At 41.8% G+C, this 26585-nt stretch overlaps 1 protein-coding gene across 4 annotated transcripts in view; it reads right to left on the minus strand.

The window, feature by feature from the left end:
- ERC2 (ELKS/RAB6-interacting/CAST family member 2) overlaps nucleotides 1–26585 on the minus strand; it is an 847094-nt gene that overhangs the window by 172151 nt on the left and 648358 nt on the right. For 2 of the 4 annotated variants that reach the window (XM_054694735.1, XM_054694732.1), the window contains exons 15-16: nucleotides 19741–19875; nucleotides 2538–2603 (exon numbers count right to left, since the gene is read on the minus strand). In XM_054694735.1, coding sequence (XP_054550710.1) covers nucleotides 2577–2603; nucleotides 19741–19875 — 162 coding nt within the window. In that variant the 3' untranslated portion in view covers nucleotides 2538–2576. The remainder of the gene's footprint in view (nucleotides 1–2537; nucleotides 2604–19740; nucleotides 19876–26585) is intronic. The other 2 variants (XM_054694730.1, XM_037501575.2) reach the window with 1 other exon arrangement.

Genomic DNA, 26585 nt, shown 5'->3' on the forward strand with positions numbered 1-26585 from the left:
CGTAGGGGGTGTCAAAGCTCTTTAGAAAAGCAAACTTTCCCCAGTCTGCTTTGCTCTCAGAAAACACCACCCTTGAATGATCACAGTGAGACAAATAAATCATGCCTGGGCTAATAACTAGAAGTGGTAACAAAGGGAGGAGCTGTCAGGGTTGTTAAGTTAATTCCAATTTGTAGCAACTTTTCCCAAATTATGATTCATTTCAGCATCAAAACAGCAGATTTAAGCCAGGCCCTTCTGATGCTATTATGAGCATATTACTGATGCCTAGTAAAATAACTTCTTGTAATGTTTCTTTTATAAGCATCATAAATCCAAATATTCAAACAGTTAATTTTTAATGTACCACTATTATCCATCCTTAGTTATAAATTGAATGTCTCCTTAGGTCCTACAGATTATAATGTGAGTCAAAACAGGCGATGCTATTCAAAATAGAAAGTTCCCCCAATATTTCATTATTTCAATCCTTAAGATATGGCCTTAAGAGCCTGAGGATATTTGAGCAAACTTGTTTAAAGGAGTCATAAAGAAAGATAAGTAGTTTTCCTCTAAAGCCTATAAAATGTATTACAACATATTAAAATAGGATTACATATTGACTAATTTTCAGAAATCACTGGGCTACAAACCCAGGGCTACAGGGTTTGAGGAAATTCATGAAGGAAGAAAGGAACTTGGCACCAATTCCACCTTGAGGATGACAAAAAAGTTCCTGTCTTGTGGGATGACTCCGTGGAGATCATGAATCTTATGAAAGAGCAATAAAAATCCTTATTATTCAGGAGAGGACACACATGCTGCCTGTTGTAAGATGGCAGAGGAAGCAGAGCCCCCCAGGGAGGACCTACATTTCTAAAGACAGCCCCTCCCATTTGTAGAATCTCCTTTGTCTACTGACTATGCACGTTTACTTTTTAACATTATGAACATTTACTTCTCATTTAATATTATTTTAACTCAGTTTATACTTTTATTAGCTTTTCTGGGCAAGTTCACTGTTTTTCTTCAAATTTTCCCAGATAAGTTGAGGGTTTCTCAGACAAAACTTTGAGAGTTTCTCTGGCCCCCATCTCCTCATACTGACACCACTCCGCATTTGGAAGAGTTAATTCCAGTGCTATTTCCCTTCACCCAGGAAGAGGAGAATAGATATTCCGATGTAACAAGGAAGAGATTGTACCAAGTAGATCCAGGATGTGTTATTTCTTTACTACATGGAAAATGCTATATCTGAAAATGAACAACCCAGTCTTCCCGCCTTGGAGCCAAAGAAAGCCTCTGGCAAGGTGTGCAACAGGGTCAACCGAATAGAGAAACACACCACTGAAAAGGTCACCCCGGGGCAAAACACATAGTTATTATTTTAAATGCACCAGAAGGACCGTTGTCATGGATTATGAAGGTGAGACTTGGAGAAGGACACACTTGCTACACCAAAGGATTGCCTCTGTAGTCACATACCCGATGCCGCTCTAGCACTGTGACATATCATGTTTTCCCAGAAAAAGACTTGCATATTGAGTGCTGTTTGAATATAAAAAATCAACATGACACACAATCTACCGTATTTCATGTTCTGAGCAGAATGTGCTATGCAATGTCCTCGATAGCAACAGGATATTGCAAGTCACCATAGGTATATTCAACTCCAAGGACTTTGAGCCTTGACGCTAAAGGTAAACAGCTGCAAGTATCCCGGAAAAGGGTAATTTCCAGCAGCAAAAGTCACTAGAATTCAATGTTTCATTTATAACCAGATGGCAAATTACATGCACCATGATTTAGTTATAATGCAGACAGCACAGAATTAAAAGGTGGGTTCTTAGTAGCTAAAAATCAACCTTTAAATGAGCAAAATCCTCTGAAAAATGCAATGTGTGGTATTTATAATACAAACTTCATAGAAGCACAATTGTAAAAAAGCAACAGCTATAATACCACTGATGAGACCTGCCAATATTAATTTTCTCTTCTAATTCATTTAAAAAGTTGCAGTTACCCATTCACCATTCCTATGCCTTGATCCTTGTGTTTTCTTCAGAGCTGCCATAGAAGAATAGAACAATCCATTAAACGGACTTCTTATAGATGAGAGGTTCAGCTCCATGAAGATATATAGTTTCATTTTCCTTAATCCTTTCCAAACATTTGACACAACCAGAAAGACGTGAGAGTCACACCACACTGGCATATCTGGTAAGAGCAAGCAGTCGGCTGAAAAACCACGACCAGAGAATTGTGACAGTTTCTGAGTCCACAATCATGCCTTTAAAAATGCGTAGAAATCCTAGCAAGGGCAGAGTTTACATCTTAAATAACAGAAACATTTGAATCGTGCTCAACCCAGCCCCAACAAGGCAGAGCAATGATGTGGTTGCAGGGGTGGGGGAAGCAAGGATGGGGCTCTTGGGGATGATCACAAGACAGAAGCAAACACAGGCACAGTCACAAACATCAGCCAACACAACTGAACACGCACACAACACTAGAATTGAAGTTTTAAAGGAAAAATGATATAAAAGATGGTTTCTCACCCCTCAAAACAAAACTGGAACTTTGGTTTACAGGCCCGGCTATGCCCATATGCCCTCCTCGTCATCCTGTGGTCAGCGCGGGGTAAGGAGGTACACGGAGAGGAGGGGAGCACCGGAATGAAAGAAGAGAAGGTTAGTTACACCGTGATGCCCTGGAAAGGCACAGTGATCGTCACTATGTTTTTTAATCTTACAGAACAAGGGAAAAAAAATCCATAGTAACTTAAGTTCCACATCATCAACTTGTCAAATACTTTACTGAGTTTTGTATCTATGGCAACCCCCACATAAAAACATTCCATCCACCCAGCTCTGACTTTGTGTCAAGATTGGATTAGAAGATTAAAATTAGTCTACATTAGCAGATGATTATTTTTTTGGAAAGTATGCAATCTGAATTGCATATGTCTAAGGAGTAGATTAGACCTCTTAAGCAAGCAGAGAAGTAATTATAGTAATCAAACACCCTTAATTTCTCTTAAGCTTAAAGTATCAATAAAGTCTGAAGAAGAAGAACACACACACACACACACACACACACACACACACACACACACACCAACCTCCAGCCACTTGGGTGGAATGAACTTTGGTAGCATGCAGCAATTTATATTGATTATTTCATAAAGGCTTGACATAACTGTGATCTTCCCCGTTTGTCAGATTCTACTTTGCTTTCAGGGTAAGAGAGGGTATGCATGCCATGGGACAATCATGCATTTTCAATCAAATAAGTTTCAAAAAGAACTTAGAAAAGAGAGTAAGCTTTCAATTCAACAGAATGTTTGTAGAGCGGAAGCTTTGTTTAACTTAAAATTGCGTTCAAATGCAGATAAACTGAAATTTATTTGGTCTAAAATCTTGTTGTTGAAACTTATCCAGCATGTCCCTGGCCACTTTCCTCACAAGGCAAAGCAGCCCTCAGACATGGAATTTAAATCTTTGAAGACAGACATACATTCACTAGCACATAACCCTGATTTGAACCAGAATTTGACTATTTACTGCTAGGATGGAAACAAAGTTTTGGACTGAGTGGTTGCTATCCTGATCTTACACATCATTTGAAGCTGTGTTCTTTAATAAATCCCCCTACCCCAACCAGGTTTCAGTGTCATGTGCTTCTTTGTTTTGAAAACCAAGGATAGGGAAAAAGAAACTTTGAATATTTTATCATTATTTGGATCCTTTTTGCATAAGTTCAAATATTAGGTTAAATTATATGAATAAGTCAATATTTGACCATTTTCAATCTAGAAAAAATAGCAATTTCAATTAATCTTGTCAATAGGCCAAAGTAGTTTCATCTGCTCAAGGATTTAAGTCTGTGGTCTTTGAGTTTTCATATAATTTGTTTCCTTTGTATTTATATTTTATTTTATGCATTTAGAAATATTATTCCAAGTTCCAAAGCATTTACCAGACTGTCAAAGAGCCAAAATTCCTTGATTGACTCCATTCAATCTCTGCAGTCTGAACTGGACAACTCATTGTGACATTGCACCGATAGTTTAGACAGGAACATTCTAGCAATAACTAAGATACAACTCATTGCATTAGATAAGTCTTCTCATGTAAAATTTACCTGTGTTAATTTATCACACCACAGTCTAATAATTTCTCCTAACAATAACTTTCCCTTTTCCCTACGTAATTTTCGAAATAAGTATTTTTTAATTCATTAAACTTCCTTTCAGATCCTAGAGAAAAACATAATTGATGTCCCTTTTTATGCTAATGAAGAAGTAAAGTCTACCACATGAGACTCTCAGGCATCCACAAATGGAGTGGGTCAAGGGGTCTAAGAGTCCCTTGAAGCTCAATGCTGAATTTGTGAGTATGTGTATAAGTATATTTCTCTGGATGGAGGCCCTAGCTTTCATTATAAGGTTCTTGACCCCCAAAGTCACTGTTGTAAAAAACACTCCAGCACAGAGGGACGCTATGAGCTATGATTTGCCAAAGTCACAAACAAACAAAGAAAAAAATAGGAGTCTTTCCCTAAAATGTAGCCCATAGCCCTTGCTGACTGCTTCCTAAATGGCCATAAAATAAAGTTTCTACAAGGAGCAGTTTATTTCATTTTGCATTTAAAACCAACAGCGTGTATACATTCAGTGTGTTTCAAGCCCACTCAAAGAGGGTTTTAAATTTTTAAAAAGGGAAAAGAAAGAAAAGAGAAAAGCCACTGCCACCAAAATCTATCACTATTTTCTTGACAGTGAAATGTGGTCTAATGCAAATCACTTTTAGCAAATTAAATATATTAAAAAGTGGTAATTAATTATGATTGAAACAGACAGGAGTTGTAGCTTGAAAATATACACTGCCAATATCACTACTGTGCCTCGTCCACCATAGGAATAAAAAGGAGCTCCCAGATGTCGAGGGTTATTAAAAACCAGATGTTGAGATGGACGTCTTGTATGCTGGTGAATAAAGTAAAGAAATATGACAGTCCAATATAAACTATGCTAACATTTAACATGGCAGAAATGTGGATGAATTCCTTTAGTGAACTTGGAATATTATGCATTTTTTCCAAGTGTGTAGTTTCTAAAGTTTAAAGTTTTTAAAAGAAAATCAAAAGGGAAGTGGTGGCCCTTCTAGTCTCTCTAATCTTCAAAGCTTAAACATGAATTGACCCTCATCACCAAGTGATCTGGGTCAGACTGAGTGTCCGCTTGGGGAATAAAAAACAAAAATGCAGGAGCTAATCAGAAAGGGAGCTCCCAGTATTTCCAAACGTTCGCAGCTGTTGGACTCGGCACTGCCTGCCTCCCAACAAGCAAATGGGAATTTGCTCGGCAACCTTACCGCACAGAAATGTAAATTTGGGGACCAAAAAATAAGAAACAGATAAATATCACTTGATGCTGAACTTCATGCCAAATTATTTAGAAATACTTGGCGCTTTCAAACCCATCTATCAGGCTGGGGAGAGTTTGTTTCCTCCCCTTGTTTTTCTGTTTCCAAATCGACTTTGCAGTGGCTGTTCTGGACACGGACTGGTGTTTGCTCCCTTGTGTGTCCTGCGTGAATGATTGCTGTGCCAGGAGCTGCCTAAATATCTGGATAGGAAGAAAGCCTCCCATCCATCAGTCATCTGCGAGCTTCAGTCCACAACATCTGCGGAGGCGGGGATCACCCAAGGTGGGCTGAAGCACAGAGCTCAGGGATCACAGAAGAGCAAGCTGTGAAGAGAAGGGAGGCTTAACGACCATATAACTGTGTCTCTGTGCTCCAGGAATGGTACCAGGCTTAACGCAGAAGCTGTGATCCCTGACACTGGGTCATACTGGGCTTCTCTAAATAATGACATAAACTGAAATTTCTCTCTGGACAGGTCACTCACAGAGCAATGTTAATGACAGAATCTAAGGGCAAAGGGACTGAGTCATCGCTGACAAGACAGGAGCTTTGCTGTGGTGGTGGGCTTTCGTTAGGCCCAGTAGTGAAGCGCTGGGAAGGAACTTAAAATCTGACATGATAAATGACCAGGGGGAAGCTTTATTTGGTCTCATTTTGAAGTAGGCGCAGCCAACAGACAAGCCTCAGCCCATCGCTGGGTAGTCTTTAGAAACACCTGCAACTCTTTGAGTTAATAGCTGGCTTTCTGTTTGAAATTGGAGGACTTGGTTCCTAATGGGGACCTTGCTGTCACACCTGTCCTCGCTGGAACAGAGTGAAATTATGGAAGCTTCACCTTCAAATCAGCTTACTGTCTCATTGAGAACTCAGCTGGCTGATTCAGCCAGAAAGTTTAACCTGTTTTCCCTGCAGGAGGGAATACGAGGATATTGATCTGCTTTTAAGAGGGTCTAATGTGGACAGTGACCGGATCTGCCCCAACCTCAACTTCAGCTCATGGCTTCTCTGACACTTTCTGAAAACCTTAAGCCCCAGGACTCTGCCATCTTTAGCTGCACAAGTCATGAAAGCAGGACCACAGGGTCGGATGTGCTATGTGCCCTGTGCCTGAGCAGTAACTTGACATTCCAACCTTTCTGGAGCTGGGAAAGAGAGGTGCACATCAAGGAAAACAACAGGCGTGAGCCTGGAAAATGGGAAACCCCAAATCTCAACAGGGCACTGTAAGGGCAGGACCAGGCACAGTGCAGGTTTTCTGATCCCATGCAGATCGGGTAAAGGAGGAGTCAGAGTCCTCAGTGGTTTTTTGCAGGTTTTTTATTTGGGGTTCACCAGGCATATGGCAGGCAGGGGTGCTGGCTGGGGGGCTGGGAGGCTGGCAGACCTCCCAGCCCCCAGCAAGTCTTCACTCTATCTGGGCTCTCTAGCGTTCGTTCTGCTGCTTCTCGGCTTCTCTTTCGGTTCTGCTGCTGCTGGCTGGGGCTGCTGCTGCTGCTGCTGCTGGTGCTGCTGGCGTCCCCCCGTGACGCCGCCCTTAAAAGCACAGTCTTAGCTCAGCTGAATCCCATCTACCTATGCCCACACCCTATTCCAGGTGCCCACCATCAGGCATGCATTCAGGACAAGGATCCATCATCTATCCTGATGGCGGAAGGGCAGAAAAGCCTGATATTTTCTTTACCCTACAGTCCACCCCCTCAGGGTTTTCTGCCATACAGTCTATACATATATACACAATTTTCTAAGCAAACAAACAATGCAGCCATGGCCCACAAAAGCAAATACATCAAATAACAAAATACAACATAACAAAATACAACAGAACACAAATAAGTCCAGGCAGGGCACCAACCAAGTGCAAAAGACAATTATTGGTACCAGCAGATGAGCCACCAAATCTGCTGCCGAAGGCACTGCTCATACGAGGGAGGGGAAATCACACACGGCATCTGCTATAACACACCAGGAGCCGTCAGGCTTCCTGGCCTTCTCTGGCTGTAGTCTCAGCTACAAGGCACACACAGCATCCACCCCCAGGATGCACTAGCTCTGGGATTGGCAATTTTATTCTGTTGGGGGTAATCGCCAACCCTCAGGGTTTCTGTCTGCAGTCGCTCCAACACTCGGCCTTCATGGCCACCCATGCGACTCACAGACCCCTGCTCTCAAGCCAACCCACTGCACAAGCACATGGGTCGGGGATCCAAACTTTGCATTTGGCTTGGGCTCCACCCCAAGCCACATTCCCCACCCGTCCCCCAAGGACGGGCTCCTCAGCTCCTCACCCTCACTCAAGAATGAGCAGGGCATCACCCATAGGTGATTTTACGAGACTCACAGGGCTTCAGCATACCCAGGCTGCTTAACAGCCGCTTTAGGGCTTCTCAACTTAGCATCAGTACCAGCTTTTGCCACCTTAGTTGGCTTTTCTCCTCCACCTGGCCACTGGGCATACACAGGCTGCTTTTGGCCATCTAGGCCCACTGGCCACCCCCAGATTCTCAAAAAATAAACATAACCTGCTAAGGTCCTCCGCCTTCTGGCGGGATTGTCAGTCCAAAATCATCAGTTCATCAGTCTATCAGTCCATTGGCCTCTCCCTGCTTCAGCAATGGCCTGCTGCCTCAGGGGTCATTGGCTGGTCCTTTCCGGTGTCGTTGGCTGGTCCTATCCGGTGTCGTTGGCTGGTCCTTTCGGGCGTCTCCTTCACGCCAGGTCTCATCCTGTAGCTCGTGGACGTATCCATCTTCTATACCGCCATGGTGCCTCCAGCGTCGTCACAGGCAAAGTCTGTTCTCCTTAGTCCCTCCAGGTCTTCGGAGGGCTCCAATACCCGTCTGCATGGATCTTGCCGACATACGCCAATTGTAAAGGCAGGACCGGATACAGTGCGGGTTCTCTGATCCCATGCAGACTGGGTAAAGGAGTCAGAGTCCTCAGTGGTTTTTTGCAGGTTTTTTATTTGGGGTTCACCAGGCATATGGCAGGCAGGGGTGCTGGCTGGGGGGCTGGGAGGCTGGCAGACCTCCCAGCCCCCAGCAAGTCTTCACTCTATCTGGGCTCTCTAGCGTTCGTTCTGCTGCTTCTCGGCTTCTCTTTCGGTTCTGCTGCTGCTGGCTGGGGCTGCTGCTGCTGCTGCTGCTGGTGCTGCTGGCGTCCCCCCGTGACGCCGCCCTTAAAAGCACAGTCTTAGCTCAGCTGAATCCCATCTACCTATGCCCACACCCTATTCCAGGTGCCCACCATCAGGCATGCATTCAGGACAAGGATCCATCATCTATCCTGATGGCGGAAGGGCAGAAAAGCCTGATATTTTCTTTACCCTACAGGCACTAATAAGTTTTCACTTAGGGTCAAGCCCAAACCACCTTCCCTCTAAGGTCCTCCCTTTCATGTCTTTCATCTCTCTTGCCTCCTGGGACACTTAGCTTCTGGATAGATATTCAAACAATGTGGTCAGGAACAGCTATATACTCCCACATGATTTGCATTGGGTGTTAGTGAGAATGTCTTTAGGCAAGTCCCCCACCCCCAAATAGGAAAGTCCTATCAAGGTTCAGGTGTCAGCTTCATGCTCTATTTAAATGTTAATGTTAGCTTACTTCTAACCAGGCTGAAAAAAATGAGCCAGTAGGTATTAGCTCCTGCTTTAGAGAGAGTGATAACTTTCTGTGTTTCCTCACTGAGCCTCACCACACCCCATGCCACAGGTGTAGAAAGGAAAGCTCGAGAGAAAGATCAGGTAGCTCGCCAAGGGATACCTGGCCAGAAGCCATGGAAGTAGGGTCAAATTTCAGTCTGTCTGTCCACAGAGATACACTGTGCAGACATGTGAGCTATGGGCCCATAAAAAGAAGAGCTTGTTCTGACCCCACAGGGGTTTGTTGGTTTGGCTCAGCTCAGCTCTGCTGTACTTTGGACTCTGTCTGTGCCTTTCCAAGCTGCTGAAGATCCTGACTGGAGTCAGATGATACAACTTTGGTTGGGTCCCTCTAGCTCTTGGAAGAAAGGGAACCTCATATGCAACAGCAGCTGTTCCTTACATAGGATATCAGCATTACCCCCAACAAATTTCAAGGTAATACTTCACTCCCTTCACACTGCCTTGCCATGGCTCAGATGTGAGGACTTAGCAAATATTTCCAAGTAAGTAATCACATCTGTCGAGGTCCTTGCTCTTCTGAGGGACTGGACTCCTCTGAGAGAGAAGGCTGCTCAGATTCCAGAGATCCTCAGGGTTGCCAAGATTGTGTTTACTTGTTTCTCCCTAGAATGGCTTCTACCCCTTCTCACTGCACTAGAACATCTTTGTTTTCTCCCTCTAACTCTGGTTGATGACAGGGAATGTCACTACGGTGTCCATATTTTGACAGACGTAATGGGGAGTTTTCCAAGGGAGAGGCAGAGCCCGGGTGTCTGTGAAGCCCAGCAAGGTCCCTCTCTGTGGGTTTAGCTCATGTGGCCACCTGAGGCCAGGCCACTATCTGAGTTCTCTTTGCCAAGTCATTGAGAACATTATAGAGTCTGGAAGCTTTCTCTGTTACTTCCAACACAGTGTCTTTAGGTGTTTTCTAAATTTGAGTGGTCATTATTGTGGGGCCATTTGAAGAAATTAGTTTTCTATTTCCCTGTAAGCAAAAGTAAATCCGACAAACCAGTCTTTGGGGCATGGTACCAGCACTCTCTACTGAAAGATAAAAGATGCCCAGCTGGAGATGAAAATGCTGGAAGGCTCCACGTTGGCCAAAATATAGTTTCAGAGCCCAAACTCAACATCTGGTAAGAGCTGAGCCATTTCCAGATAGACATAAAAAGGGGTATGGCTGGAGAAAGGCTTTATTTCGTTCCCTCAGCCATCAGTCTTAATGCTTGGCTTTGTCAAACACAGTGAGAGGTTAGGTTTCTAATATGATTCTGGCCCTGCCATTTCCTGACTCGTGGGCAGCACATCTCCTAGGCTCTTGACTCCTCATTTCCTCATTTGCCTAAAAAAGAAAATGGAATCCTATCCTGACCTTAGTACTTCAGAGGGCTGCTGTTTGAATGAAAGTGGAGAATATAAACTATTTGCAAGTATCGCGATATAAACAAATGTAACTGGGCACACCATCCTTATTGGCATTTACAGCATGTTAATATTAAAAAAAATTTGCTATTGCACTAAGGCTAAAGATGTGTATGTTAAATATCTGATATTGTATAAAACCATCCTTAAATATTTTACTATCTCTGACTACTCAAAGCTCAAGTTTCTTTAACCATGACTATTTATGATGCTGAAACAGGATTTTCAAAAAGTCCTTATGTATGGTAGTTTTCAGACTTTATAGTGTGTGCAATGTACACTTAATGGATGTGCCCAATTCACTTTTTGCCACAGTTCAGTTATCTTCAAGGGATGGAAAGTGCCTGGAGTGTGTAAGTCAAACATGAACCTTATTACATCAGTTTCAAGAGTAAAGAGAGGCAACAGTGTTTAGCAATATAAAATGGATTTCCCTGCTTCCAGACATTTCAAGGTTGGCCACCCCCTTTCAATGGAGGAGCTGAAGTGCTGCCTCTTAGACAAATGTGACTGGATTAAAGCAGCAAGTTGAAAAGGAATCAACCTCCAATGTTGCCAAGATGAGTTACATCTACAAGCTGGGGAGTGCAGGCCGCGTCTGAAAACCCCTGTTGACTCAAAAGATACTGCAACAAATCTCTTAATGAAACCCTAATACTGTAAACAAGGTTTAAAACTTAGAGGAATAAGTAAAAGGAGGGGGGAACTTTACCCAAAATAGAATAAGACTGAAACCTCCAATAGGCTCAAATCTCCTTTAAGGAAAAAATCCTTTTCTAACAGGACAATCCCAATGCATTAAGCAGCTCTGTCTTTTCCCATAGATGGAGCCCCTCCCTGGCAGGGTTTATTACACCGTGCCCTCACAAGCTTATGTGGAAGGAATTAACATCACATCCAGACTAAAGAGCAGACTAACCTGCTCATCTGCAAAGCCAGCTTCCCAATGGCAGCACCCCCACCCCTGTCTGTGATGGCTGGGTGAGCATGTAACTGCGAGTGGGGGCAGGAGCAGTTAAATATCTCCCACAACAACAGTTCAGACATTTGTTCTCATTTCCTCCTTTACCTGTGGCCTTACAGAGAACCCAGACAGGGTCATTCCAGAGTTTCTGCTCTTAAAAAAAAAGCAAACAAATAAACTGCCACCTTTATTTCTTGATGGTGAGAAATAACACCGGCCTCTGGCTCACGTTTTAGTAGCTTTGATATTTTTAGTCAGCCTTAGAGTGATAAAGAAAAAAGTGACATCTCTGCTATCTTTCTATTTCATGTACTTTTTTTTTTATCTGCTGATATTTAAACATAGCATCTTTCAATCTATGTAAAAAAAGAAGTGTCAGAAGAGGCAAGTAATCACAAGGGAAAAAGATTTGCCACTGTGTGGTGACAGATGTAAACTTATTCTGGTAATCATTTCTTGATATATACATCTATCAAGTCATGTTGTTGTTATTCTAAAACTAGCATAAATTTATACATCAATTATATCTCAGTTGAAACAAACAAATAAATAAGAAGTAAGGGGTTCATAGAATTTATTTCAAAGTGTACCCCAGCCTCTCTTTGACTTATTCTGAGAGGACTGGCCCAGGGGTGGAAACAGTTGAAATATCTGACCCCTTTTCTTACTCAATAAGCATCAGTTCAACAGGAGGTGTCATCCCTACACGAAGCCAAAAGCTACATAAAGCCTCTTCTGAGAAATGGGCAATGAAATTAGATTCATAATGCAAGGAAACAACAACAATCCTATTGCCTCTTATTCGAGAAAGCTTCAGACATACTAGCTTGAATGAGAAATTGGTATTAAAAAGTCTAAAATATATTAACTTTTCTTATCAGGTCACTGTTTGGAGAAAGAAAAAATTCCATGTTTGTTTTTTTTTTTTTTTTTTGTGGTTGTTGTTGTTCTGGAACCATACTTTAGTAGGCTCTGATGCGGGGTAGTTAATTTTTCTTCCACATAGGAAATATAAAAATGTATTTACACACATACACACACATATATGTATATATAATATACATCAAACATGCACTCAGGGGAAGTTAAGGAGAGAAATATCTAGTTAAACATGATCTTGAGAAATTCTTCCATATGTGGAAAAGTCTTCAGTTCTTCTGACATATAGTGATACATACATATACACACACAGGACACTATGTATACATTTATCCCACATTCATTTAACCTCAAAACATAAAATAAATTCTTTTTTTTTCCTCCCTAAGCAAAAGCTAGGAATAACAACTCTAAATACAGAATCCATCTTCTGGGGGGCAGTGGAACAAGTTAAACCCCTCATCTGTTTGTTAGAATTCAAAGGGCTGCACTTTGGCTAATCTGTTGGTGAAAGTGCACGGAAAGCACGGTATCCATCACGGAACCCTTCTCAGCCTTGCACAGAGCGGGACTGAGGGTGAATGCGCCATCCCAGGAGTTTGCATTGACTTTCTGAGAAGTAACAGGACCCAGGAGGGGCATGTGTGGCTGCTTCATTTGCTTAGTGGGCAATGAAACTCCACACCTCCTGTTGACCAAACAGAAAATGCAGACCCCTGAAAGGAGGAGGAGAAAAGAGGAGGGTAAGGGAGGGCTCCCAAGTAGATCTGGGGCCAAGAACCATCTGAAACTTGGAGATTATGTCACTTGCCTCTGGCCACCCCCTTGATGAGGACCTGATTGTAGGGATGGCTGGAAACTCCCTCCTACAGGAATGCTGGGCAGGACACTGCCTAATTGTCCTAGGAGCAGGTGCCCAGGGGTCAGGTGTGTGCAGGCAGCAGGGGAGGGGGCAAGAACTCCGCTTTTATTTTCTGAACTAACTCTCCCTTATGACTCTATTGCCTATAGGGGAGGAAAAAGGAATGGAGACATGTTTTAGAACTAGAAATCTCAAAACCAAGGTAGTGAGTGTTGCAGCCTTTTGAAATCAGAGTATAAGTGCAGTCAGCATGGGTAGGGGCACTGGAATCATTTCATAGTATCTTAAAATACAATCTGAATATCTGTCCCATGACCACTAACTTGATAAGAAGGTTAAATCTAGATCTGCATTCTTTAGCGACCCAGTTATTTGATGTCATATAGAAAAACAGCATGTGTCCCATGTAGAACTCTATGAGAATTTTCAGCAAAAAATGCAATTGGACACTCAGTGCCCTGAATGTGCTCAGTGGTGCAAATTCATGTCTCAGTTGAGAGCTAACAAAGCTGGGACCACACAGTAAGCAGGAGCAGCAGAGAAAGAATCAAAGATTACTATTTACATTTGCAGACAGATTCTGGAAACTGCTAAGTGGCATGGGTAATATTTACGACTAAGGCAATTAATTTTCTAGGACTTGATTAGCAGAGCAGCCATCCTAAAGTTAAGGAAATGGAAAACCATTTTCCTTGGAAAATGGAAAGCCCATTTTCTATCCCAGGAAGCTCACTATCTGAAAGCCCTCCAAATGTGCTGGCCCATCTGATGGCAGCCCTGGTAGATGTCAGCTCTGGAGGCCTGGCCTGTCATAGGCCCTCATGGATGAGTGAACAAGGGAATGTGGGCAATGGTGATGCCCTTCCAAGGGCCCTCCGTATGCTCATGCAATTCCCCTTCCTCTCTGTAGCATGGTCTCTACAGCTTGAGCCTCTCACTCTGATGAGTCCACAGTGGTGGGGAAGTTTCATGAGGCTCCATTTTCATTAGCACAGGGAAAGCAGAAATAGAGAAAAGCAAAAGGGAACAGGTGAAATGGGGAGGGGGTGAGGATGAAAGGAATAAAGTCACAGAACCTAAGAATGGAAAATAAGACAAAGAAAGTTTGGAGAAATGGAAAGAGAACTGATGAGATGATATTTCAATTCAACTTTGGAAAATAGCATATTTCCTACAATTCAATGGAAAAGGGAGAAGCAATTTCCACACTAGGAAAAGTTACTACTACAGCCATAAGACCATGTCTAACAAATTTGTTAAATATAGTTGCATAAACACATCCATGATGGCATTCAAGGAGGTTTGTATCTATGTACTAATAGACACAGGCCCTCTTCTCAGCCAGTGGATTTTCAGGTGTGTGGCCTGGAAATGAACAACTGCTCTAAGTTCCAGTTTCCTCATCTCTACCTTAGTTTCATTTGACCTTCCTTTTTCTCAAAGGTACTACAGGAACAACTCATTCAACAGACATTCACCATGTGTCCACTTTGGACTAGACAGGTGTGACTGTGCTTTGCCATATGTAACAGAGAGTAAAATATAACATAAAATTCAACCAAATTTTTCCATAATTATTTCAGTCAGTATATGCTTCATGCTCCTAGACTGTAGCCCTCCTCTTAAAGTAGGATTTCTCTAAGTAAAAATGTGAAAAGAAAAAAAAGGCAACAAAGAAGCAAAACAGAACTAAAACAGAATACAGGTTGGTTGTTACCAGAGGTGCAGAAAATTGTGGGGTGGATGAAATGGGTAAAGGAGTAAATAGTACGGTGATGGACAGAAATGTGGCTTTTAGTGGGGATCACAATGTAGCATATACATTGCAGAATCACTGTATACAAAGTCAAATTATAATGCTGTACACTTGAAACTTATATTATTAGAAAGCAGTGTTATTTTAAAAAAAAAGAAAGCAGTGTTATTTTAACAACATTTTATTTATTAAATAAATTTTAAATGGGGCCTAAGAATCTTCAGGGTCATCAAATTCCTCATAGCTTCCTCCTATGAATGGGCATTCACATTCAAAGAAAGGAGAGCGAGTGACAGAGAGAAGGCTTGGAAAGTGATGACATTTTCTGTAGGTTTTAGCCTCCCAAAGTTTCAGCTCTTTGCCACTGACGTCTCTACAAGTTAGAAATGGAGTGGCGGATGCTTTAACATCTGCACAAAATATTGCGCAAAATTTAACATTTAACATTGCGCAAAAAAGCAGTGAAATCAAGGCTGTTAAAGTCTCAACACCCAAGCCACGATCCAGGCATGGAAAGGTGAGTTCTGAATGCCAGAGGCCTGCCTGTTCAAGGCCTGATCCTTTGCACTGGCTGGAGAGTGGAACTCACTGATGCTGTGTTCTCCTTATCTGTGGGCTTAGGTCACACCTGAAAGTCACTGGAAGGAGATAAATGACATATTTGGGGGCAATAAAAAAATCATAGTAGGTCTAGAAAAAGGAAAGCAAAAGATTTGATATCATTGATAAGACAAGGAAAGATGCTAGTTAAAGAAAACAACAGATGATTCTGATCAGGACTGGTACAGAAGGCATTTAGGAGATGCTTGTTTTCCACTTAGCTTTGCAAACCAGTCTTAGTATCACTAAAATAAAATCACCAGTGTGTGTCCAGTTCAGCCTTTTACTATTTCTCAAATGGGAAAAATGTCTCTGCCCTCATGCACACTTCTTATTTTGAAGGATTTCCTAAGGCATTTCTAGAATTTGTCTGAATGTTAGACAATGACTCTGGCCATCCTGGGACCATGGGCCACCAGTCACGACCTGCTCCTTTCTTTGCAGAGCTCCAGGCTGGGGGACCAGCACACTGCACTGGCCTCTCCCCTGTGCTGTTTCAGTGCTTCCTTTCCCTCATCACACTCCTTTTCAGCTCCTGAGGGGCTTTATATTTCTGGCTACCCTTGCTTTCCTGGATTCTCGTCCTTACTATGGCTCTCATAGATTAGAACTATTGGAGTTTTGGTTGGGGAATTCACTCTCAGGTATTACGGTCTTTTAAAAAGTCTAAGAAATGAATGAAATGAACAATTCCATTTTCTGCTATGCCAAACAAGAGGAGATTGCCTCAAAACTCTACCTTCTGATGAAAAACACTGCTGGAAACTGGATCAGTCATGTTTTAAACTGAGTAGTCTCTTTTTTTTTTCACCTGATAGTCTGAGAACAGTGTTTCTCAGAGCACAGATGTTACTAAAAAAAAGAGAGAAAAAAAGGATTCCATGATCAAATAAGTCTGGGAAATGCTGGATTAAATAAAATTGGAGAGTTTTCTTTCTTATGTGATTTTTTCGATCCTTTGATCTGCTAATTGCACCAAGACTCTCCAAGATCACGTTATAATACGCAACACTTTCCGAAAATTTTTTGCCCAAAATGATCTTTGTTTCAAGACTTTCCTGATGAGACTAATGTTCCAAAAGTTACTCTGGGAAATGCTAGTCTAGACTTATAACACTTGGATTCCGTTTCTCCCAAGGAGAAAGCAAAATCACAGTGAAGGAGAGAGGGACAAGGAAAAAACGGAAGAAGAATATAATTCTGCGAGTACCTGGCACTACTTGAATTAAACTTCTAAAGGAAAAATGAGGTTCTGTGGAAAAGCAGCAAAGTGACTGATATAGAATATTTTTTCCAAGAGACAAAAAATATTTGGGGGCAATGAAAAAATCATATTCCAATATTTTTTCCTATTCTGCAGCCCCACTTCCAGAAGACATTGTTGTCAATGCTCAGGGTCACAGGAAAGTCATAGCAGGAAGATTCATGACAAGGGAATCAGGAAACCCAGGAAGAGACCTGCTGTCTTTACAACTATTCAGTTAACAGGGGTGCATAATGGACATTTATTTACATATCATCACAATCAATCATTATTCAGACTCTCATGCTGGCTGTGATCTAGGCTGGCACTTTCTTCCAAACCATAGCTCTACTCCATACATAATAGTACACAGGCTTATACAATTCTGTATACAATTTGCAATCAATTGGGAAAGTCTTCCCAGTCTTCTAATGAATGACAGTTATACTGGTGATTTAGATTTAAGATCATATGTTTTATATGAGTTGTTGGTGATTTTAAGCCTCAGGTCTTATACAGGGGAGGGTTTCATTATCCTAAACCCATGACATCTCATCATGGAGGGCCCTAGTCCTGAACTGTAGCCATCTTCATCATAGGGGTCAACTCTTACACACCAGGGCTCTCCTTTCAACTCTTCTTCTACTCTAATTGAGAGAGAACAGCTAAGTATCCTTACACCCTTGCTGACTCCAATTTAAAACCACAAAATTATCCTCTGGTCAAGGGTATTTCACTTTTACAGTGAGCCACACTGCAGAGTAAGCTCCTAAGCCATGAGCCCCTAATTAAATTATAACTACCTTTTATCTGCTTGTTCTGATTGACATGATGCAACAAAGAATTGAATGAGACATCAGATGACCTGGGTTTTGTCCTTGGACTAGATTGCAAATTCCTTGAAGGCAGGGGTTCTGTCTTGTCTACCATGCTTTCCCCAAAGCCACTGTAGTGGTTACATGAAATTCAAGTATCTGTAGGTGAACAAATAACCAGCAGCAGGATCCCAGTCAGGCCAAGCCTTTCCTCTTATACCTGGAATTCTCATCTAACAATGAGGATGAGGCTACCTTCCCTATGTCCACAGGTTGGGTAGTCACTGAGATGAAGGGTATGATGGGGAAGCCATCACCAGCTTCCTAGCAGTAGCAATGATAAAGGTGTATCAGGGTCGTGATGAGGTCTGTTAACCTCCTCAAGGAATTCTAGTTCTTCTGGGAGGAGCACTAGGATTTTAGTCCTATGACAACCTCTAGTTTCAGTGGACAGATCTAAGAGGTCAACCAAATAGGCAAGAACTCTCATTTTCTCTGCAAAAGTAGCACAAGACTAGCTTTTGTAAGAACTATAATTCACAAGGCAGATAAATTTGATTTTGGTGTCCTGTCTCTAACAGGCCATATTTCCATACATTTCCATGATGAAATAAGCCAACTTGTTATATCAGCATCATCCTTTATGGGAGAAAATCAGGGAGCAAAGGGCAGGAACAAAGAAAGAAAATAAAGCAATTTAGTTAGCAGGATGCCAGGTACACTAGGGTGGTGAATATGGGATGGTGGTACTGGTGGTGAGGGATGAGAACTGAATAAATCAAATCAAATCAACCCCAAAAGCATACACATAAAATATGTAACAACATAAAACTAATGTTTCCCTTCACTTTGTTAATTTCCAAATTGAGAATCATTTTTCACGAGCTAATAACTTGAACTGGTGTCTATCTGCACTTGACTTTGGAAATTGAGATGTATTCCTGTGTGAACATCTTCTGCAGTGTTGAGGAAAATGGCTGCACAAGGGTAAGGTCAAGGTGGGACTAGGTACAGGAGGCCTCAGAGATGGAACTACTTCACTGCAAGGCTGGGGGAAGCATTTATATTATGTACTAAATAAATGGCGCCCCCTGGAGTTGTACTCCTGGTAAAACATTGAAGGCTTGGAATCTTAACTTCTCCTTTGGACTACTAGAGATATGAGAAGAAAAGGAAACACAGTCATCTGGAAAAAAATTTTAGGAGCATACTAAGCACACCCTCCTCCAGCAAACAATTAAAACTGTCTTCACACAGATAATATCAGTACGCCGCCCCATCACATATCCAGAAATATATAACAAAGGCATTCACACTTATCAAGATGATTCTATTCTATTACCTAATGCCCCTCCCCTATTGAAATTTATTGTAAGTTATATTAGGATGTCATACACACACATATACACCTACAAGGTCATAGTACAATAAAGGAAGAAATGCTGCTAATATTGACCCTATTAGTCTACTAGTTTGTATTTAGCTTCATAATTTCCATGAAATTTACCTTTAAGAAGTTTAATGCTAAACACTATATATAGCATTTGCATTTGGTGTGAATGCAAATATCATTAGCAACTGCAGGAGGGTTTTCTTTTTGTCAGTCTATCTTTTCACTTGCTCTACTTAGTGAAGGGAAGAGATAGGGTCCAAATCAAATAAACCAGACCCCTTGACTTCACTGGCTAAAACACAAGCAAAACTGATTTTTCTTCGTGTTGTTTTATCCCACTGTTAATTTGCATCACTAAGGAATTTTCTAGGAAAGTACTCAGCAAAATCAAGACTCCTCTGGTTGCCAAGCTCATGGAAACAAAGTTCTTTCTCTTAAAACTCTGAAAGAGACATTCCAAAGTAACCCACCATTAGCTACAGAGCCAGCAACAGACTACATATCTATGAAAGAAGAAAGCACGGGAGGAAAGAAAATGCATAACATAAACAAGAACAGACAAAACCTTAAAGAGGAAGGAGAAAGGAAAACATTTAGATTCCTTGAGTGATGGAAATAAATACCAAAGCTATTAGTTTCAGTTCAAAGAACGTATCACTTTATGCTGTTTATTATTTCTTGAGGATTATTTATTTTATCTTAAAATATCCAAGGGGTAAAAAGGGTCCTTGGAGGTAAGCAGCCATGAAACTGACCTGATCAGGAGAGGGCCTGTGATTGGAATGTTGCGACCTCCCAGGAGATCGGTGGTGGTGGTGATGGTGGTGGTGGTGGTAATGGTGGTGGTCCTCATCGTAGTTGTCTGCCATCAGCTTCATTCTGTTCTGGGTCTGCACAGAACAAAAACCAGGGAAGATCCCATCAGGAGCTAGAAGAGCAGCCAAAGAGACTCAGGGCGTAATTATAGCACCTATAGGGCTTTGTTCCTTATCCAGAAGTTTTCATTTTGGGTCAAATTAAAACTTAATGAAGAAAGCAGCCTTCCATTAGCTTTGGTGAGAGGCTTCGTCACATCCTTGAAGCTATGGAGATCTTAGATCTACATTTGTAGATATAAATGTACTTCCCTTATATAGCTTGAAAGGGAAAAAAAAAATGGACATATCCTCAGGTGCTTATCCCCCCATATCAAGTAATCACAGAATCCAGAGTAAGCGTCAGTCACAAAGTGCCAACAATCACATCAGACCCTCTGGAGCAAGCAAGAGAAGGAAGCCCTGGATGACACATGGGGAAGAGGTGGGTGAAGACACACAACTACAAACAGTGATCTCACAACACAAGGCTGGAAACGACTCAAAAGTTCCTAAATATGAAAACAACAAAGATGACTTGTTGCTGGGATGACTTCGAGGAAAAGGGCTCTCTGTGGGCATTTAAGTTGATATTGCTCTTTGGGAAAATGGAAGAAAAGGAGTGAAGTTGGTAGCGAAGAGCTGACCACCCTCATTCGTGCCCCACCATATTTGTCATGTGAGACAATTTGGTGTCACAACGAACAGAATTGTATGCTTTATTATGCTTATGAAGGGCAAAAACCAGACCAGAGGTGACTTGAGCTAACAGGGTCACAGAGTCTAAAAAAAGGTCTAAAGACCATGGAAAAAGACATAAAAACATATACAGCCCAGAAGAGCAGGAAATGTAAAGAATACAAGCGTGGGTTTGGAGATAAGGTTGTCAAGTCCTGCTTTATGTCTTCGCTGGGCAGTGGTCTTTTGAGAGTTAACTATTTCTAAGCCATTGTTTCCTCATTTCTAAAATGACCCACTTTAGGGTCGCTGTTAGGAGCAAGTAATAGGATGGACTTCAAGGAGCAGTGCAGGACGTGGCACTTAAGAGCTCACAATAAAAGTCAAATGATGTCACTACTATTATTGTTGTTATTTACGATAAGAAACCTCTTAATACATGTTGCTTTCTTTGCCTGTGACATCTCTTCTAGCCCCTTCCTTTCCCTTTAACTTCTCTATCTAGCTTACTCACAATTTTTTCTCCAGGAGACTTTCTCTGAGCCCATTCTTGAGGCCAGGCGATGCGTGCCTCCTGCTAACCACAGCTCTATAACCAAGGGATTATCAGTCTATCTGGCATCTACCTCTCCTGTGAGCCTAGCCCAGGGCCAGGCAGATGCACAGACACTATGCATGTTGCTGCAATGAGTGACTGAAAGAAAGAGGGGGCCATGCTTTTGAGGGTGCTGCCATCCCCAGAGGCCAGCTACATGTTTGTTTTCAGCCAGGGAAGGTCACTGAGAGTTGAGGATGTCTCAGAAGTTGCCATAACAATCCCATTGGCGATTGCAGATGACACTGAGCCATCAGCACTTGTAGAGAGCTGGACCTGGGCTGTCAGAGCTTCCAACCACTGGAATTTTATTATGTGACATAAATAAAGCTCTGATTAAATAAGAGAAATTTGGGCTTAAGATGGTGTATTTTTGCAGTCTTTTTCATATACAATCCATCTTATCTTCAAAACTTTCCTGGGAGGAAGTGTTTCAGCTCTCATTTCCAGTTAGAAAATCAAGACATATGTTTTGGCCCTCAGAGACTCTTTCTTGACATAAAATAAGTTGATTTTGGGGATCTTCTAATTCTCAATCTCTAGACTTTTCTCTATGCCATGTGATAAACAGAGAAGGCAAATAGCTAGCCAGGTAGAAACAGCTTTCCTATAAAGCCTTTGGTTTTGTTAAGTTTTGAAAACACCTTATGTCCAAATTCTGCCTGCTAAAGGATGTTTCCTGATTTACCCCATCCATTTTTAAAAATGTGTCCAATATTTGGAAGGTCCCAGAGTGATTGTTAAAAAAAAAAAAGTATGTATATAAATAATAGCAATAAAAATAGAGGGAAAGATCCACCTAAAAATTAAATAAAAAATCCCAGGCAACCTTTGGCAGCTGATAGACTTTCCATCTTTCACTTGTCCACTTAAAGTGTCAGAGGCCCAACGGACGAGTCATCTTGTGAGAAAGAGCAGGTTCAGGGAGCTGTTGCCAACCAAGTCCTGAGATTCCCTTTATTAAGTCGCCCCTGTGCACAAGATTCTGAAATTCAGCATTCACACCTAAAATTCCAGTATTGTCAGGAGCCTGTACTTTTGAACTCATGAACTAATAAATCTGGAATTGTTTCTTCTAATAGAATTCTGAGAGCCTGAAGGGAGCTGTAAGATCTGCTGTGGTCAAGAAGGAAGGGACTTGCCCAAGAATGAACGATGGAGCCTAAATGAACAAATAATAACTCTGCTATTGTAAACATCATAATGTCCTTATCCTCTGGGGAAGCTCCCGTGATTTTATGAGATTATTTTCTTACCAGCGACAAGCCTAAAGTTCCCTACCTTTGAACTGTATCCCATAAAAGAATGCACAAGCTAAACAAGATGCTCTATGCAGTCCTAAATGTGTCTGCTGAAATGAGGTGTTGGAGAGTAGGCATGTCATGGGATAAAGACTGTAAATGAATGATGTCATCTTTCCAATTTGGTGCTGAAATATAAATAAACCACGTTGTTCATGTGAATACCAGATCTGGGGGAAATGTACACAGAGCAATTGTGAGCGGAAGAGGCTTCTTTTGATTAGTCTGGGCTGGAAGAGAAGAGTGTGAAACGGAGATGAAAAATGAGAGTTTGGCGTGATACTCTAGACCATTTTTATTTATCTTGCTTGTAATGTATCCCCTAAACTGTGACCGATTTCTCACAGGCTGGTTACTAGTTTTTTCCCTTGATGAAAACGTCTGACCAATACAGCTCATTTCATTGTCGAATTTAAATTGTCAAATTAAAAAAAAAAAGTATTTTTAAATTGACACTACCTAACCTCATCTGACCAGGTGATTCAGTTTCCTAACCCACCAAGAATGATCTGGAAGGATAGGAAGCCATGAATAACACTCCCTGACGGTCCATGGAAAAAAAAAACTGCAGAAAATTGCAACAAGGATTGGAACAAGGATACTATTTGTTCAAATAACCCCAGACACATTTACCAGTTGATTCCATGTGTAATGGTTCATATCCCCACAGCCATCAGATACACGAGGTACCCACCACAAAGCCTTAAACAGCAAATGTGCACCGTCGTGACTGAAATCTCAGGAAAACTAATATAGAGTTGGACAGGGCTAGCTTTCCACGGCACTGCACTTGGGACCTCGTGGACTCATTTAGCAATTCACTGAAGCCCATTTTATTTCCTTTTCGGTGTCTACCAAACTGCTGACCTGACACTTTTGCCTTTGGCTGTGTTATATTCGTTTTAGTATATTATGTCATGGCTGCTGAGACAAATCTAATCAGATTCCATTTTCTACTTCCTCTTTCTTCCAGGCACCACCTTATTTCTCCAGGGCAATAGTCTCCTAACAGCTCTCCCGCTGCATTGTTGCTTCCTATTCAACATAATCCACAGCCAGAGTGACACTAGATTCCGGTTGCTCCCTGACTTCAAGTTCCGCAGAGGCTCCCCACCCTCAAGAAAACAGCCCCAGCTCCTCCGAAGCTTGCCGGGCTCTTACAAGGTAACTGCTGTTCACCAGACAGCCTCACCTCTCATCTCCCCTCTTCTGGTTCTGTTTCCATCACGCCCCTTCACCCTCTAAGCCTTAACCTGAGCTATGCCCATTAGTTCTTCTGGTCTTAGCTGCAATGCCAGTCACTTCTAGAAGTGCCTCCCCTAAACCAGGCTCAGAAGGGATTAAATACTCTTCCACTACCCCCTCCAGAATCCTGTACCTTCCCCGAACCCACTCCCATTAACAGCACTTATCTCAATAAGTGCAAATTTTCTTGCACCTTCTTGCCTTTCTCTACCACCATGTTGAAATTCTTCCAAAGAAAGGACTATGTCTGAATGACTCCCGTATTCAACACCTGGCCTGGCACCTCTCTTGAGGGACGATAGAGTCTGGTGTATAGGTAGTAAGTAACTGTGTGTCAAATAAATGTGTGAATTCTTAAAGGAATAAATGGAAAGAGTACAGGGCACTTTAAAACAGATGAAAGGAAAAAAATACATAATTAACATCTGTGATGAGCTAGTTCAGTCTGTAACTCTTTTTGTGATACTTTTTGTCATGGTAGTTGGGGGCTGGAAAACAGGATTGATGTATAGTTTGAAGCTAATGGAAAAGTGAAACTGGTCTTCTTAAAAAAAAATTCATTCTTTAGTAAAATATACCCAGTGAATTTACTTTCTGCCTCCAGTTACTGACCTCATTAAGAATAAAGGGTATTAGGGTGTTGTGGGGTTCATTTCTTTACTACCCTCTAACCTTTGGAGGAGCAGGGACCTTTATAACACATTGTTAGCATCAAAAGTCAACCGTGGAAAACTGAAACTTTATCCATTAACTAAAATTTCTGATGAACACCATCTGTGAAATGGTGCCATATACTCCATCTCTCTTGATATTTCTGAAGAGTTTATCCAAGGAGCTCTTGAAACAAAATGAAAATCCTTGATTGACTAGTAATAGACTCAATAGCTTAATGGCAATATGTAGCTATAAAAGTGTAATATTAAAACTGCCTTTAAAAATATTTTAGTAAGGTAGCAATAACGAACTATGCTTTGATCAGTCATCTGGATCAAGTTAACAATAAAACTTTCATGAATGTGGTTTAAATAAGAAAAAGTATAATAAGATTTGTTGCTATGGGATATGGAGATAATACTATACAATAGCAATTACACTTTCTTCTATCAGGCTTTCTTTTTCTCTCTCTTTGCTGCCAAGGAAATCTGAAATAGTCCAGCACTCTTCTACTGGTCTTGTTTCTGCCAAATCAGAGCAAGGTCAACAATCCTTGTTTTCAAGTAAAAGATGGAGAAATCAGACCACAACTGAATAGTGAGGAGAGGAGGGATTTCCTGGACATCTACTAGATCCACAAGCATCAAATCATAATTCAGTGCGGTCTGGATTCCCATGCTGGGTTCAATCTTGGAGAAGAAAATGAAACAGGAGATGAAGAAGCTACTAGGGGACTATGCTGCCTTGAGGAACCTTATAGGAATAAGTAAGATTCAGTAATGGAAAGGCTTTGACTGTGGACACTGCACAGAAATTCATCCATCACTCACCAATCTTCTATAACCACAAGGACTGCAACAAGTATGTGCCAAGCTAAGTATTTGACCAGAATGTTCTCATTGAATCCTTGCTGTCGCAATAACAAAAGCTAGTCTTCTAAGCCTTCTTTTTCATATGAGAAAACTAAGCCCCTGATTGCTCAGTTAGGGAGTGGAGGGACAAGACACCTACCCAGATTCTGACTCTAGGGTTGTACAGTAGTGAAAGGAAGGGTAAGGTCCCAGACCAGATACAAAGGACAAGGCAAAGAAAACTAAGAAGTGAGGACTCAGGGTACAGACTATAACACAATATGGGGAGCAAAAGGAGAGAAGAGAAAGAAGGGTTTGGTTTACACGAATGTCCGGAAACAGGAGAAATCCCCTCTAGCTGAAGGCAGAAGCACTAAGTAACATTCAATAGATAAGGTGCCCTTTCCAGTGAGATTTGAAGTTGGCTTGGATTTAGTTATAAGGAAGAGTGAGCTGGAGAGATTCCATGATAAACTTACCCTCTAATCACCTTGAGAGGAAAACAGGTGAACGAGGGAACTGGAACTCAATGTGAGAGTGTGTGAGTGTGTGTGTGTGTGTGTGTGTGTGTGTGTGGTGGGGGGGGGGTTCCTTCATTCCTTTACTGGATGTGGGGAGATCAGGAATCAAATTGGAGAAGTAATTCACTGTCTTATTTCCCAGAACTTATCAACGTGGGGCACTCTGGAAGGAATTTAAGACAAAGTCCCAGTCATATGCTCACATATCAAACTGTGACATCTCTGGGAAAGTGGACCAATTTCTGGACATCTACATATTTGCAAGTACCTACACAGTCCACTGCTACAGCATCAATCCTGCTTTGAAAACTTGTCTGACCTTCCCCAACTCATCAAGCTGATCAATCCTTCCTGTGATCCATCTGCAGCCAAATAGAACATTGATGAGACTCTCTCCCAACTTTGCTGAAGGCACCTCCCTTGGTCCTTATTTATAGACAGAAAATTAGTAGGTCGCCATGGACGGTTTGGCTTCCATTTTTGTACCTACTCATTAAGTACTCTAATTTTACTTCATTTTTAATTGTTATAAAGAATGTAAGTGCCCCTCCCTATCCTCTTGTTCCATCCTGGCGGTCGCTTGCAGCTGGAGTGCACAGTCCTGGATGTGTTGCTGTTTATGCACCTTAAGCCCCTACACCTCTCTCTGCTGAGGCCTTCCTCTGGCCACAAGTGCAGGTTTGATCAGGGAACAAGGCAAATCAGGAGTGTCGGAGAGCTCACGTCCTTAGAAGAATCCCAGTCTATGAAGGAGGGAGGTGATGGATGACGAGAGTCGTGTACCTTAGTGAGAAAACACTATGGCGTGTTCCAGAATCCTTCAGTAAGTTCTCAGCAGGGTGCAGTCCTGGTTAACTACTGCAGGAAAACGCCCATTCCTGCACCCTTACTGGCCTTATTC

This window comes from Talpa occidentalis, unplaced genomic scaffold (genome assembly GCF_014898055.3).
Source record: "Talpa occidentalis isolate TD23 unplaced genomic scaffold, MPIMG_talOcc4v2.1 talOcc4.10, whole genome shotgun sequence".
NCBI classification, from domain to species: Eukaryota; Metazoa; Chordata; class Mammalia; order Eulipotyphla; family Talpidae; genus Talpa; species Talpa occidentalis.